General features: G+C 40.3%; 1 protein-coding gene across 1 annotated transcript in view; it reads right to left on the minus strand.

Moving 5' to 3' along the window:
• The window catches only part of Exoc4 (exocyst complex component 4), a 767731-nt gene that overhangs the window by 139366 nt on the left and 611221 nt on the right, over window positions 1-17144 (minus strand). Inside the window, exon 13 of the mRNA XM_036180825.1 lies at window positions 2696-2851. Within this exon, the coding sequence (XP_036036718.1) occupies window positions 2696-2851 (156 nt within the window). The remainder of the gene's footprint in view (window positions 1-2695; window positions 2852-17144) is intronic.

Genomic DNA, 17144 nt, shown 5'->3' on the forward strand with positions numbered 1-17144 from the left:
GAAAGACTGCACTGAGCAAGTAATAAGGCAATCTGTCAATCAGGAGAAGACTGGTTTGTCTATAACAAAGGAGTAATAACCTGGTATACAGATCACTCTTATAAATTACTAGGAAAACCCTCCATAGAAAACATAATTAAAATTAAGCAATAGATTTGGAAAACACACACACACACACACACACACACACACACATCCCATGAAGGTCAATAAATACATTAAAATACATAGGAAATTGCTCACCATAATCCATGGGAGAAATGCACACTAAATGACATCAAATTACCTCAGCACACGTACTAGAATGGCTGCTATGAACAGATGGAAGATACCGAGTCCTGATAACACACAGGTCAACAGAAACTCTGATAGACCACTGTGAGGGTGCAAACTTCTAGACCTAATTTGTTTTCTAATTTTTAAGACATTTATTTTAAGTTGTGTGTGTGCATGTGTGATATGTGAGTGTGGGTGTGAAGCCAGAAGAATGTGTCAGGTCCTCTAAAACTAGAGTTACAGACAGTTGTGGGTACTAGGGATAATACTTGGGTTCTTTATGGCTAAGTCGTATTTCCAGCTCCTTAGGAATACTTTAGAAAACTGATATTGTGGACCCCTCAAAATTTGCACACACTATTACCCAGCAATTCAAGTCCTGACATATATTCAATAGACATGCATACACATTTCACTTCAACATTTAATTGCTGTGGAATATTATTTTAACTATGCAAATATGTTAATTTGTTTATGCCGCATTAATGATATAAAGATGCATTACATTTGTTTATGTTGTATTTGTTTAATTATGTAAAGATGTGTTGCTGTTTTATCTTGCCTGCCTAAGGCACTTGATTGTTCTAATAAGGAGATGAATAGCCAACAGCTAGGCAGTAGAGTGATAGGTGGGGCTGGCAGGCTGAGAGAATAAGTAGGAGGAGAAATCTAGGCTCTGGTAGGGAGAGTGAGGGAGAAAGAGAGGGAGATGATGCCAAGGGCCAGCTAGCCAGGTAGCTGCCAGCCAGACACAGAAGGAAAAGGAAAAGTAGAACATACAGAAGGAAAGAAAGGAGAAAAGGCCAGAGGTAAAACATAGATGAAGAGAAACAGGTTAAATTAAGTTATAAGAGCTAGTGGGACAAGCATAAGATAAGGCCAAGCATTCATAACTAATAAGTCTCCATGTCTTTATTTGGGAGCTGGCACACAGCCAAAAGAAAGCTTGCTACACTTAATATCCTACAACTTTTCAATTGTAACTATATATAAGCTAGTATCAGGAAAAAGTTACCTACTGTCAGTGAAAATAAGTTATATAGGCATAAAGACAGTTATATAGGTGTGAAGACAGTTAACTTTACGAACAGTAAGACTTACTATCTAGATTAGTTACTTTCTGTTGCTGTGATAAAGTACCATGACCAAAAGCAACCATGGACAGCAGAGTTTAAGTTATGGTTCTAGAAGGAGAATTCATAACAGCTGGGGAAGCATGGCAGCAGAGGGCAGTAATAGGAAGCTTAGATATCACATCTTCTACCAAAAACACGAAGCAGAGAGAATGAACTGGAAAAGGGACAAGGCTATGGGTTCTTAAAGCCTGTTCCTAGGTTGCGCCTTCTAACCTCCAAACAATGACATCAACTGGGGACCAAGTAGTCAAATACCTGAGTATATAGGGGACATTCTCATGCAAGCCACATTATCTACAGCTTCAATCTACATTCTGACAGACAGAGATGAGTCTGTTGTTGGATCATACACTGAAAGTAAGACAATATCCATTAGTTCTGAAAATTATTTATTTTTAGCTTTGGTCTTTGCTGCTTCTCCTTTTTTCCTTTGTGACTCTGGGTCTCAGGTGGTCAGGCCAGCTTGGAACTCACTATGAGGTGAAAGGTAAATAAATTCCTGATGTTCTTGCTTCCACCTCCTGAGTGCTGGGATTCCAGATGGGCCTCACTTTCCCAGCTCTTGGTCTTTGCTTTTCAAAAGTGCTTTTATTTTATTGTACCTCGTATTTTTTTCATTCAGATAAACAAAAAGTAATAAGAATGACCTAATTTTAACGTGATGAGGCACTGTTGTCATCATTTACCTACTTTACACAGTTCAATGGTGACACGGCTGAAAACAGTTCACTCTTGCAAGCCAGACATAGGAAAACATGCAGCTTTATAAGATCCCATGGGTTAAGTAAAAAAAATTGTACAAAGACAAATGTTGAGCGATAATGTTAGAGGAGAAACCTTACTTTTGTCAAAACAAGCAGAAATAGTAGAGACAATCTAGTCTGTGTGAATGCACATGGAAATTACAGAACATGCTTGGAATGCTGTGACATACTCTGAACCAAACTTTATCTTACTATCAGTTTGTCAAGGAACAGGGTCAGTAGAGCAGAGCTGAATGAACGAATGAGCAAATGATTGCATTGTACCTGTATACAATCTGAGACATTTTAGCCCAACTTGGCAATGCTTAGATTGGGTTCACAGCTCCTCCTTGCCAGCATCTGAGCCCCAAACACACTTGCATGAGAAAGGAGGTACGCGAGGAGGAAAACAGATTTTTCAGGTTCAGGTCACTGCTGCTTGACCTCTAGAATCAGCACCCTTTCATTTGAGTGAGGATTTGCGGAAGGCATGGAGTTTTCCTCTCTCTGTCTAACATAGTTTAGAGAACAGACGTTTACCTTATGAAGTCTTCTTCCTCTTCCCTCTTGGGCCTCAACTGTTTGGGTTGAGCCATGTTAGTCCAGTTGGGCAGCGATTTCAAGAGTCTGCTGATATCGTCATCTTTTGCCCAAGATGCACTGATGACAAGTTTCTCTTCCGACTGGACAATGCCTCTGAAATGGCCACAAAGAAATGGACACTTTAGAGTCATTTACAGTGAGTGTTTTCTTCTGCTTTTGCTATAGAAAAAGATGGTATGCCCATCTCCCTCTTAACACAGCTCATTATCAGTGCTGGAAAGCAGCAATAGCTATTCCTGGGTCACACTGCTGGAAAACGTCACTCGCAAAGTTCATTTTAGGTTTCCAATTTGCTGAATAAGCTAATAATATTGATTGCCCATCTTATAATTGTTAATATCTTATGTAGAACACAAATGTATGGAAAAGTTTGAGTTGGACCTTCTAAGAAATATTCAAAAAATAAAAAGTAGGACAATCATGTTTTTAAAAATGCTATTTAAATGACCAAACAGTGATACCTAAATGGTGACATAAGTTTACAATAGACTGTTTTCTGACTTTTTGGTTTATGCTACCAATTAGTTCTATGTGAAGGTAGCTTTTGAATGATGGACAAATATCTCCTCTATTCAAAACAAACCTACCATCATAAAGAAAGCCTGTGCCCCAAATGTTAGGCAGGGAAAACCTTTGATTATAGATAACTCTACTGGGCTTTGGCTGGTGACCTAGAGTTGACAGGCTTTTAGTCCTTTAATAGGGCCCATGGGTTCATTATTAATGCTGCCCTTACTAGAACATACCTGAAAAGTCACCTTAAATGTTCAATTTCAACTTAATTAAAAAGTTTCTCTTTCTACTCAGTATTTCTGCCACCAAAGCTGATTTTAAGGGTCTAAAAATTCCCATCAGCAGTCCTTCCTGACAGAAGTGACATTTACTTATGGAATGTTCATGAGCTGTACATTATTCTGATGATGATGAAAGTCTCCAGTCTCTGGAAGCTTCGCACATCACAGGCAAGGATATCTTGCAGTGCTAAGAATCACACTGAGATACAGCATACATTTTCAGATAAATATAAAGTGCATATGTACCTATAAGAAAAGTGCCTTCACCCAACAGACAATTCAATATGCACAGGCAAGAAAAGATGAGGCCTATAAACCTTGACTCCGTGCAGCCTGACCAAAGCTGTCATGGTTTCATATTGCAACAATACTGCCCTGGTTCTTTTAAAATGAGCTAGACTAGGAGAATTTTTCTAGCTTACTTCAAGCAGAAATATTCTGATAGAAACGGGTGTCCAAAATAAAAATCTGTGACAGCAGAGTCTTCTTCCCTGGCCAGCCTTTCAAATTACTCTTGGGTGGGTGTCCCTTATTCTTGTTTCTCCTTTATTTCCTTCCAAGTTTCTACTATTTCACTTTGTTTGTTTGTTTTCCGAGACAAGGCTTCTCTGTAGCTTTGGTGCTTGTCCTGGAACTCTCTCCGTAGACCAGGCTGGCCTTGAACTCACAGAGATCCACCTGTCTCTGCCTCCTGAGTGCTGGGAATAAAGGCGTGCACCACCACTGCCCAGCTACAGTTTCACATACTTATATCTTATAGCATGATACCACCTCAGATGTATAACATTCCATTTCAGGCAAGTCCTGAATAGTCTTTGGTAAATTGAAAAATGTGTCCTCTCCATATTTAACTTGGTGGCCATTTAAAACACTTATCTTGTAGATCCTCACTGGTCACCTCGACATCCTTTATATCTGACAGAGAATGGAGAGCACATATTACACACTTGAGATTCTCTCTTAATCAGGCATATTCAAATTACATTTCATCTTCCTTTGTTATCCTGCTCTTTCTTCTGATATGTCACATGTCTCTCCACAATGCATTTTCCTAGTCTCTGTTTTCTAAATAATGGATACATGATTTTCTCCCCTGACCCAGAATTCCTCTCTTCCAAAGTTCTTCTCTCTCCATTAAAAACATCCCATCATTTGATGGGATAGAGCATCCAAGTTTCCTGGTTGCACTCATGGATGACCCCATCCCTTGTACAACTTCTGCACAGATGAGAGCTCCACCTTTTTGCGTTGCAGGTTGAAGTGTCATCTTTTTCCTTTTGCCTCTACTTGTAGTCTGATACCTTTGTGGTCCTCTCAGCATCAACCTTTACCTGTTCCTGTGATTTTAAATTCCCTTTTCAGTTGGGGAATATGGAGAATTGGCTTCTTTTTTAGTTTGATTCCCAATTAGAAATACGTTAAAGCTAAAGATTTTTACCCATTTTGTATATGTTAGAAGGAGGAAAAGGGCTTCCTAAATCTATTCTCTCTACATTTTTGACATGTAGTTAAAATTTAGTCTTAAGCCAACTGCAGTAATGGTTCTCAAATCAGCCTTCCCATGATGTTGACCTACCTTATTGACATGACTTAAATCTTAAGGCTCTTTGACTGTCTGAAGCTTCTAATGTTTAATATCCCCCCCCCCTTTTTTTTTTCTATATCTGCCTTCTCTTTTTATATCATTTCCTCCTGGTTCTATTACTGCTACCTGAATCCATTTGGGAGCCAAAATGATAGCTCCTTTCCTGTGCCCATACCTTACATACTGAGTCCCTCAGGCCTATGCATTTCTCACTTGGGTAATCTTGTCTTCTGGACAGATTGATGATTCCTCCATCACATCTCTGGGGAAGCATCACTTCTCTTTCTTGTTCCTACATTTGAAAGGTTAACTAGAGAATTCTTAGTGGACAGTTTCACCAATATTTCAAAGTAAATGAATCAAAAGGAATCCAGTCATTTCTATTTCTCTCTTTCTCATTAGAAACCTGGCATGCCCTATTCTAGCCATGCTGTAATCCAATCAGGAATATGCTCTTCTTAATCACCAACAGTGACCATATCCTATTAGTACCACATCTTTAATATCTTATGAATAGTCATTTCCTGTCCAGACTCACTGTCATTAATTGACATTTAAGCCCTAATCATTTCTCATGTGGACTTGGCAATGACTCAGGGCCTGGGCTTCTTGCCTGGAGTTATGAGACCATTAGTCATGCTTATCTTGCCAGAAGGGTCATATCTGTAAATACAATGCTAGTCCCCTCTTCAGAACCAGACAACAATGTGTGAACATCTACTTGTTATGTGATACCTCCTTTGTCCCTGCTCACTATTCCAGGCTACTCCCCCATGCAGGCTGGCATGCTAGCTGTACATCCTATCCAGAAGGGTAGTTCCAAAGTTCCAAAGTGGGATGTATTGTTTCCCCTTCTTTATGCTATCATATCCGGTTGGTATGTTTTTACTCCCTAAAGGTTACCTGGGTTCCGTCCTTGCTATTGTTGTGTGCATCTTTTTGTGTTCCACTCTCTTGTGCGAGAGGATTTGGCCTTGAATGTGCACTAGAATCACTTAGGGGAGCTCTTAAAACAAAAAAATAAAAATAAAAAACAAAACACAAAACCAAAAAAGAAAAAGAAAAAGAAACCAAAAACCAAAAACAAAAAACCAAAACCCTGGATGCCCAGGCCTATCCAGGACTCAATAAATCAGAAACTGTGTGGGAGCAGCATGGAGGATGTAATCTTCAAATTTCTCAGGTGATCCAAACTGTATGCCAGGGTTATACCTGCATGCCACTGCTGCTTTTTTAAACAAACAAACAAACAAACAAACAAAAAACTGGGATCACAAACTGAATGAGTGTGCTGAGGATAGTTAATTTTTTGTCAGGTTTTTTTTTTTTTTTAAATATTAGTACCTAGCATAATATCTGATATGTGGAAGATGTGTAAAAAATGAACAAGAAGAATGAGACTTCTTTCACTAGTCTAGAAAACTCATTCATCCGAGGCCATTTTAGCAGGTTTCCTTTCTCTGTACTTAACTCAGACCAGTCACTAAGCCAGTGGTTTTCAGCCAAAGCATAGGTTTATTCTATGCCTCTCTAAATCACTAAGATCAGAAGTCGTGAATTAACGAACATATGTGTCTCTCACTAAAAACTCAACAGAAGAAAAGTCCTCGAACAGAAAACAAATGAACCAAGGAGCAATTGTTGACAATCCTTGCCCTGTGCTCCACTTCTGCCTAGGTGGTCTATTATGTGGAAAGCCTCCTCAAAAGCCTGCTTTCTCTGTGAGGAGTTTGTTGACCATGACAGCATACAATGATCTCTCTCTTTGGAAAAGACACAAAGCACAAACCTTTGCTTTTATATGGATTGCTTACCTCTTAGCATTTCATTCTATACAATGAAGTTGGCCTGTGCATCCCACCTGCTCACCACTTGTCTTTTTATGTCCTAGAAGTCATTTAAAGGTTGTCATTTTTAAATTGTTCCAAAAAATCAAAGAGTAATATTTTGTAATGTGGGTAAATTATTTGTAAAGTAAATGTCAATGTCATACTCACAAGGAACTTTAGCTGAGTGGTTCAGGTCCCTTTAGAGCCACATTAGAGGTCAAATGCTGCTTTGCAGACTTAGAAGCCCAAACCAAACTCACTTTTCCAAAATTTAAATCCTGAGCCTGTCCACAGAAAGTGGTTGTACCCATACCTGTGAGATGGTATTATACATTTTGGAGGGATGTGGCTACAATCTTCTGTTTTAGTACTTCATGGAACAAAAGAAACAACATCTAAGATATTCACTGTGTTAAAGGTGCCCAGATTATTTACTTAGGTCTCTTAAAAACACTGCTTTGCTCTAAAAAGTTCAACATTATATTACTACCTGAGGAATGGTAATCTTAATTAATCCAAATGTTAATATATATACTGCTCTCAATATTAATTCATATTGGAATAAAGATAAAAGCAAAAAGCAATTCCAAATACCTAACCTGAAATACTGGCATCCTGTAGGAAATAATTACCCTGGAGGAAATTTTTCATTCAAATGGCAACTATCTTTATTAGTTTTTCATTTTGTAATGAAACAAATCATGTGGGTTATAAAATTCCAGGACATATCTAAATAGCTTCAAAAAAGGACCCCAGCATTCCCAACATTTATTCTGTAAGAGGAATGGGGTTAATCATTCCAACCAGAACCCATAATCTACCAATTAATTCACAGTTCAATAGGCAACAGACAGAGCCATCTGTATAACTATTTGTATCCTTCCCAGAGGGGAGAGGAAAGTAGGTGTGTCTCTTGAAACAGGTGATGGGTTGCCATGAGAAGAGTCTACCCTCCAGACATGGCTGAGTGGATTTCATTCAGAAAGCATCTGCTGATGTCAGCCAGCTCATATGTACATTTCTCGCTCACTGGAACAGTTGGGAAGTGCAAGTGTGCACAGTCCCTAGACACAGCTGGGGTGGTGGGGCTTTCATTAGGTAAACAACCAGGGGCAGGTGGGACTAATTGGATTCAATTATTCGGTGACAGCCAGGGCATGATGCTTACTTTCCCAGACTGAATCTTCCAGACACTTCAAAAAGTAGAAGCCAAGTTAGACAAATGAACCAAGGACAAGTCTAGCTCACATGAAGCTGGGTGTTAGTCCAGTTTATAGACTAGCAGTGATTGAGCATGCATCAAGCCAAACTTGAGCGCAATACCCCTCAACCAACCAAGTGATAATGACAGTTAGGGATGCAGGAAGAGTTAGTTAGCATCATGCCACAGAAGAAAACCAAACAAAAACAACAGTTCTAAAATACTAGCTATTGATAGGTTCTGCGAGAGTGGAAGTCACTGTTGGGGGTTGTGCCTCCACTGCTGAGCCTGGCAGGCCCCACTGTCAGCTCCAAGTCCATGGTAACACAGGCCTGGTTAAACTCAGTGGATCACCAAACAAAACAAACAGACATGAATGTGGGCAAGAAATTTTCGGGGTTGGGGAGAAGAGGGGGGGGGGGGAGGATGGGGGTTGAATGATCAGCGTGCATTACATAGGCACATGAAAGTGTCAAAGAAGAAAATATAATTAACTCAAAGAAGAGAAGGAGGAAACTGAAGAAGAGGGAGAAGAAAAAGAGAAAGGGGAGGAAGGAGATAATAATAGTAATCATAATAAGGTTGGACCATAATACTTATGAAAAGAGATAGAAATACCAGTAGGTCTTTAGGCTCCTCACAGAGCTGTAGATGGGTGTGTCTTAGCTAAGGTTACTGTGATGAAACACCATGACCAAAAACAAGTTGGAAAGGAAAGGGTTTAGTTCCCTCATGGTTCCATATAATAGCCCATTGTCAAAAACAGTGTGGGCAGAAACTCAAGCAGAGCAGGAAACCGGAGGCAGGAGCTGATGCACAGGCCCTGGAGGAGTGCTACTTATTGGCATGATTTCCATGGCTTGTTCAGCCTTTCTTATTCAAACCAAGACTACTGGCCTAGGGGTGGCCCCACCCACAGTGGGCTGGGTCCTCCTACATCAGTCATTAATTAAGAAAATACCCTACAGGCTAGCTTACAGCTGGATCTTATGGAGGCATTTTCTCAATTGAGGTTCCCTCCTCTCTGATGACTCCAGCTTGTGTCAAGTTGACATAAAACTAGCCATCACAGGATGCATACTTCTTTCCAGGAGACACAATCTAAGAAGCATGTGGCGACAGTGCAGGCAGTCCATGGCAAACAATTAGGAGGATTCTAGGGAAGGAGGGCTTGGATCTGAGTGTTTGCAGAAGATAAAAGAGTAAGTTTGCATGATACTGTTCATAAGTGACTGACTTTTGAAGAAAAAGAATTACACTGTATAGCATAGGCAGTAGAGCAAAAATTAATGTGAAATGTGCTTCAACTGTCAATGTTCAGATTTTTCCTTTGGTAGACAAATAAGCAATTCTATGTTTGAATATCCTTAATTTATTTAAAGAAAGACAGACCAGGTAGCTCCTTTTAAACTTCTCATGTCGTCTTACTGCACTCAGGATAAAATTCTAATCTCTAGTTTTATCAAGGGCTCTTAATCCTGGCTATACATTACAATACTCCCAAAACATTTAAATATATCTACCAGGCTCCCAGTCAGAAGCTGGGCCCCGACTGGGCATTAACGTGCTCACACCATTCTACTGTGTAGCCAGAGAAGAGCCAGGATCTGACTGCTGTCCAACCTAGTCTCTGTGTGTCCGCCTCTGTCTCTACTTGGAAGGTCATTCCACTTCTCCAGAGCCTTCCTTCCCATCCTTCACAGACAAGTTCAAGCATCACAGCCTCAGGGAGGTCTTCCTGCTCCTTACCCAGAAAACTTGTTTTGCAAAATCAGATCATTCTTATTACTGAAGCCCACTTTCTTCCTTTGTCGCTAGATCATTATCTGTCTCTTTCCATTAGAATGGAAAAGCCATGATTGCAAGAACTTGCCTAACAGATTCATTTCTCTAAGTCTAGCCCTCGGTATACCACTGCATACCCAATTCTTTTGTATTATAAATAGACAAATTATAATTTTACACATTCAGAGAGTGCAAAGTGATACTATGATTTATGAATATAACATATCCACCATTAATACACATCATTTTTCTGAGGACAACATTTCAAACTTAGTCTTAATGACTCTGAGCATTGACAATACATTTCAGCAAGAATGGGAGAAGCCTTACTTTTTCATCTAATGGAGGCTTTTTACCATTGATCATCACTACTCCAACATCCCCTCCTCCAACCATCTGGTAACCACCATTCCTGCCTCTTCTCACAGACATGAGGATATGTCTTTGTGTCTGCCTTATTGTACTTAGCATAGTATTTTTCTATTCCATCTGTGTTGTCATAGATGACAAAATTTCTTTTTAAAAAGCTAAATAGAAACCCTTTGTGGATATGCACCACATTTTCTTTATCCATTCATCTGTTGATGGACACTTGGGTTGATTCCATAATTTGGCTATATAAACAGTGTTTTAGTGAACAGGGACTGCAGACATCTTTTTGACATACTAACTTTAATTTGGGGAGTAAACACCCAGAAGTGGTATCACTAGATATAATTTTATTTGGTGTTTCTTTTTTTGAGGAGACCCATTTTGATTTTTCCACAATGACAACACTAAGTTATACTTTCAGCAACAGTGTACAGGTGATATCTTCTCTCTACACCCCCATTTGCAGGTACTTTTCATCTTTTTGGTAACAGCTTTAATGACAGTTGTGTGGAGATATTCTATTATTTTAAAATTTGTGCTTATTAAATAATTAGTGATGTCCAGCTTTTCTAAATACATCTGTTGGCCATTTATACATCTTCTTTTGAGAAATTCCTATTCAGGCGTCTCATTAGTTTTTCCTTTTTGTTTTGTTTTGTTGTTAGTGGTGTAGGATTCAAATCTGGGGCCTTAAATAAGCTAAATGTGCATTCAAGTTATACCTCACACTCTTCATCCACTGTTAATGAAATTTGTTGTTATGTTATGTTTGTTTGTATGCAGTGCTAAATCTCCTACATGGTTTTCTACTAATTACTAATAAATGTACAGCTTGGAAATATTTTCTCCCAGGTGTAGGTTGTTTCCTCTCTCCTTCATTTCAGGACCCAGACCTTTGGTAAGTGTGTTCTTTTTTTTTTTTTCATCATCCCCATACTGGAGATCAAAGCTAAAAAACAAACAAACAAACAAACAAACAAACAAAAAAACCAAAAAAAAAAATCTTTGCTATAGGAATGCCATGGAGATGTACTATGCACTCTCATTGTAGTTCTGGGTCTCATATGAAAGAAGGCTTTGACTACCTGTACTTCCTTTTCCTGTATGACGGGAGATGCTGCATCTCCTCTCCTGTGTACACTCCCCCACACTGCAGCTGAGATAGTGGCACCCTCCCAATATGAATTCTTGGCACTTCTGTCAAAACTCAATTAACTGTACATGCATGAGTGCATTTCTGGGCTCTCAATTCTCTTCTTCTGGTCAATGAATCTGTTTTTATGTCAACGCTGTGGTGTTTTAATTACTATCACTTTGTAGCATAGACTGAAATCAGTAGTGTGATGTTTCCAGTTTTGTTCTTTTAGCTCATGAGTGTCTTGACTATTTGGGGTTTTACTTTTGTGGTTCCACATGAATTTGATGTTTAAAAATATTTCTATAAAAATACATAGTAGGGGTTGGGGAGATGGCTCAGTGGGTAAACAACATGAGGACCTGAGTCTGAGCCCCCAGCACTCACATAGAAAATTCAGACATGGCTGTGCATACCTGTGGACCCCAAGACAGGGGGACTAAAATAGGTGGATTCTAGGAACTTGCTGGCTAGCCAGCAATGGTGACTAGCCAAAATGGTGAACTTCAGGCTCTGTGAGAGACTATGTCTCCAGGCAACAGGTGGAGAAAAGTAGACAAAGATGCGACATCCTGTTCTACATTAATGAGCACGGGTGTATGAGTCCACATGCTCATTTGTGTATACCCCAAACCAATTCACAAGCATGCGTACACACCCACCCACCCACATACACACATACCCACCCCCACTCCCCCACACTGGAATTTTGAAAGGCATTGTGTTGAATCTGTACATTACTTTGTGTAGCATGGCCATTTTGCTATTTTTACAATATGACTCTGGACACAAACATAAATTATCACTCCGGTTACTGTGCCTTCCATTTCTTTCCTCCACACTACCACATTTATAGTGTTCAGTTTTAGGTTTTTCATCTCCGTGGTTACATCGGTTCCGAAGTATTCTTTGTAGTCTTTGTAAATGGACTGTCCTCCTGATTTTCTTTCATTATGCTTATTCTCGGTACATGGAAGTGTGATTGACTTCTGTTCTCTGCAATCTCACTGCAGTCTTTTATTAGTCCTAGCTGTTGGTATTGGTAGAATCTTTAGATTCATCAAAAAGCAACACTTTTCTACTTCCTTTTCTTTCTTTCATTTGCTTACTTGCTCATTATCTTGGCCTGCCCAGATCTTTGAGGAAAAGGTTTGAATTTTCACCACTGTGTTTCATGTTAACTGTGGATTTACTGCATGTGGCTTTAACTGAGTTAAGGTGTATTCCCTCCACAGCACATTTGTTGTATTGTTCTCAAGAGAGGACACTGAGTTTGTCAAACATTTGCTCTGCATCTAATGAGATGATCACACAGTGTTTGTCCTCTACTGTTAATGTGATGCATCACATTTATTGATCTGTGGATGCTGATGTGTTTCTGCATTCCAGGGATAAATCCCACTTGATCACAGGGAATGATCCTCTTAATGTGCTGCTGAATTTGATTTGCTAGTACTTGGCTGAGAAAATTTGTATCTGTTTGTTGAAAAGGTTGGTTTGTGGTTTTCTTTTCATATAATGCCCTTGCATGTCTTTGGTATTAGGGCCTCAATAATTCCTGAATAAATAAGGTAACAGATTGAATGATGAAATGATACATTTGAAATATAAGCACTGGTGACACAACAGAAGACATAAAAATATCTTTCCTGTGTCATCAGCAGACCTTAACAATGCCATCAATGAATGCAGTAATAAGCAAATATACTAACACAGTAGTTACCACAGTCTAGGCATTGTTCTAAGTTCTTTACACATGCTAAAGCTTTTTTTTCTTGTGTGTGTGTATGTGTGTATGTGTGTGAGTGTGGTATGGTATATGTATGTATGTATGTATGTGTGTGTATATGTATTTGTGATATGTGTCTGTGGTATATATGTGTAAGTGTGGCATGTATATTTGTATGTATGTGGGTATGTATGTATGCATATATATGTGTGTTTGTGTATGACTGTATCTCTGTGTATGACTATATTTTTATATGTATGTGTGTGATATGTATGAGTGTGGTATGTATGTTTATATGTATATGTGAATATATATGTATGCTTACATGTGTGTGTGTGTGTGTGTGTGTGTGTGTGTGTGTGGTGTGTATGTGAATGCATGTCTCTGTGTGTGTCTGTGGTATGCATGTGTGAGTATGGTATGTTTGTATGTGTGTGGTATATGTATGTATACATATATGTGTGTATCTTGTGTATGTATGTATGCATGTATATGTGTATATGTATGTGAGTGTGTTATGTGTATATGTTGTCTGTGTGTGTATGTCGTGTGAAGTGTTTAGTGTGGTATATGCTCATTTTTGCTTGTGAGGATGCATGCCTATAATGTAAACTCATGGAGGCCTGCTCTCTCACTTTCAACCATATTCCTTGGAGACAAGGTTTTTTATTGAACCTGGATCTAGGCCAACAGCAAGACCCCGAGATCTTCTTATCTCTGCTCCCTTCTTCCTCAGTGCTGGGGTTACAGATGCATGTGTGGCTATGCCTGACTTCTGACTGGGTGTTGGGTCCTCAAGTCTTTATGCTAGACTATCCAGCCCTTGGCTCACTGAGTCATCTCTCCAGCATGTTTACTCATGACACAGCAATCCTGTGTGGTAGGTTCACCACTTCCATCTGGTGGATGAAACACCTGGGTGTGGAGGTTAGAGACTCTGCCCTTGGACAGTTGAATGTTGGGGTAGACCATTCCCAGTGCACCTGCTCTTCCTCCTGCTTGTGGGCTGAGATGTCAGATGCCAGCTGCTCCTGCCATCATGCCTTTGTTCTGCTATCACGAACTCCAATACTTTGGAACTGTAAGCGCAATTAAATGCTGTCTTTTATAAGTTGTTTTAGTCATGGTCTTCCATCACAGCAACAGAAAAGAAACTAATATGCCACGTGTCAGTGTTGAGTGAACCAAGAAGGTGGGAGAAAGACAGCCTTTGTAGGCAAAGGGTAGTTAGAGCTGGGCAGGCCTTTGGAGAGGATTCCTGTGGCTCACAACTTTGATTTCTCTCCTGTTTACATTTATTAGCAAATGTTTAAGGCAAGCTCAACTCTGCTCTTGGTCCTACAGGAAAGGTGCCTCCGGTTATGCAGGGATGTTGAGAAATATTTCCTGAATCTAAAGGCATCTCTGAATGTCCCGTTTTCACCAGTTAACACAATGGACTCTTCATAGCTCCACTTAGACCATGTTGTCCACTTCACCCCATATCAGCCATATAGTTTTCTCTGATTGAATGGAAACATTTCAAAGCTTCCCTTTCCTACCTATCCCCATATCCTTCCCTTGTTTCTATTTCCTCACTTTCCCTAACACACCCATTTATCCCTTCTGCTCCACATTCAGTTCAGCAAAGCTTCCTTGTTCATGCAACAAACATGCCAAAGCGCCAACAAGGAATCAGCCCTGAGTTGGACCTGTTCCTTGCCATCATAGTTTATCATAGTAAGTGTGCCCTCTTACTACTCTGGAATCAAATCCAGGGTCCTCTGAATGCAGTCAAGTGCTCTACAGCAATTCCACTGAGCCTGAGGCTCAGCTTGCAAGTATGTCCTGCTGCATGGTGTCTTCATACTTTAGCATAAGTTCCAGCCCCTTTAGGAAGACACATTGAATAGCTGAAAGGTGAGTCCCCAGCTGCTTATAACCCATGATAGTATGCTGTGTCTGATATTAATGGAGTCTCTAAGTGTATAGCAGAAGTTTTATTTGTATTATCTACCAAGTAGGTCCAAAGTTATGGCTGTGTGTGTGTGTGTGTGTGTGTGTGTGTGTGTGTGTGTGTACACTGTACCAGATCCTGAGAAAAAAATTAATGAAGTGATGCTAAATTAGAATAAAGAGAAACTTTAGACAACTGTGACTTGTAAGCATTAAATGACACTTTGGGGACAGATGGAGCTACTGGTTGACTCTCAGGGCAAAGAGGACAAGCATGGTGAGAGAAGCATTTGGTTTGGAGTAATAGACAGTAATAGACAGACTGCCTGAGTGGGAACACGGTACGTTTCAGAACTCACATCTGAGCTTCCTTGGCGCTCCAAAGGGTGTGACTAATTAAGGAATACATTTCTAGGACCCTTTCCCTTTGAGGGAACATCTGTATCCCAAGCATGTACCATGACATCATTCCAGAGCAGACTTTCTCTCCAGAGTGCTGGGCTCACACAGAAGAGATGCCCTGACCTTTCCTCAGATCTTTAAACCTATAGCTCTGCTCAAGTCCTCCTGTCAGACTCAGAAGACAAACTGATTCTCAGCAGAGGGCATTGTGAGCTTGGGGATTTGACAGCTTCTGTAAGGTGTCTGCTAAGAATCACATGGGAGAAAGTCAGACTGCAATATTTCCCTGCTTCCTCCCTCCGGCCCTCCCTAGTGTTATATCATTTTGGATCATTTGAATTGTACATGCTTTCTATTTAAGTCAGTCATTTGCTGGCAGCAAAACTAGAACATTTCCTGTTTTTCCTCTCACTGTAATCAGGATTTGGTTGTCCAAATTAGGACTGCCCTAATTACTCCTCAGCAGGTGCCAATGCGGGGGAGGGCAACAGACTGGAAGGGAGGAAGTAAGGACACTTTGCATCTTCAGAGTCACACAAGAAGAAAACACATTTTCCCTAAGCCTGAGAAACCTGATTAAGTCACAGAAACACACACCATGGGGTTGTGTGTGGAGAATGTACACACATGACCATGAATTGCTGTAAAACAAGCATAAAGATGGTTTTCTACTTATCTGCTGTCAAAGCTTTACAGATTTGCTTTTCTAACTCAGAAATTAAATTCAGGTTATACCCACAATTCAGCAGCCACGTACATCACCCCCAGACAATCTTGTGTGGAATAATCTGACAGTTGAAACAAGAAGTGAACACAATTCTGGAGATGCTGGCGTTCTCTCTCTCTCTCTCTCTCTCTCTCTCTCTCTCTCTCTCTCTCTCTCTCTGTGTGTGTGTGTGTGTGTGTGTGTGTGTGTGTGTGTGTGTTTCCAAAGTGGTTCAGTCTCTTAAACAAAAGAATCAGGATCATTTTTAGGAGGACCATAGGTCAAGAACCCCAATGGCTGAGGTCCAAAGGAAGCACACATGGGCTCGGTAGGGAAAATGCTTGCTCAAGCTGATGACCTGATGCCTTAGTTAGGGTTTCTATTGTTGTGATGAAACCGCCATGATCAAACAGTAAATTGGGGTGGAAAGGGTTTATTTGGCTCATATTTCCACACTGTAGTATATCATTGAAGGAAGCCAGGACAGGAACTCAAGCAGGGCAGGAACCTGGAGGTAGGAGCTAAAGCAGAGGCCACGGAGGGGTCCCTCTTACTAGCTCACTCCTCATGTTTGCTCAGCCTGCTTTCTTACAGAATCCAGGACCACCAGCCCAGGGACAGCACCACCCACAACTGGCTGGGCCTTCCCCCATCAATCACCAATTAAGAAAATGCCTACAAGCTTCCCTATATACCCTGACCTTATGGAGGCATATTCCCTTATTCACTACCCACTCCCTCCCTCTCTCCTTCCTCTCTCCCCTCTTTCCTCTCTCTCCCGAGACAAGGTTTCTCTGTGTAATAGCCCCCTGTGGTGATATATTGTGTACCCTAATAAACTTGCCTGAGGATCAGAGAAGCAGAACAGCCAGCCTCTACAAAATCCTCAGAATAAAGAGAGTGAGTTCCTATT

Source organism: Onychomys torridus, chromosome 3, assembly GCF_903995425.1.
Source record: "Onychomys torridus chromosome 3, mOncTor1.1, whole genome shotgun sequence".
NCBI lineage: Eukaryota > Metazoa > Chordata > Mammalia > Rodentia > Cricetidae > Onychomys > Onychomys torridus.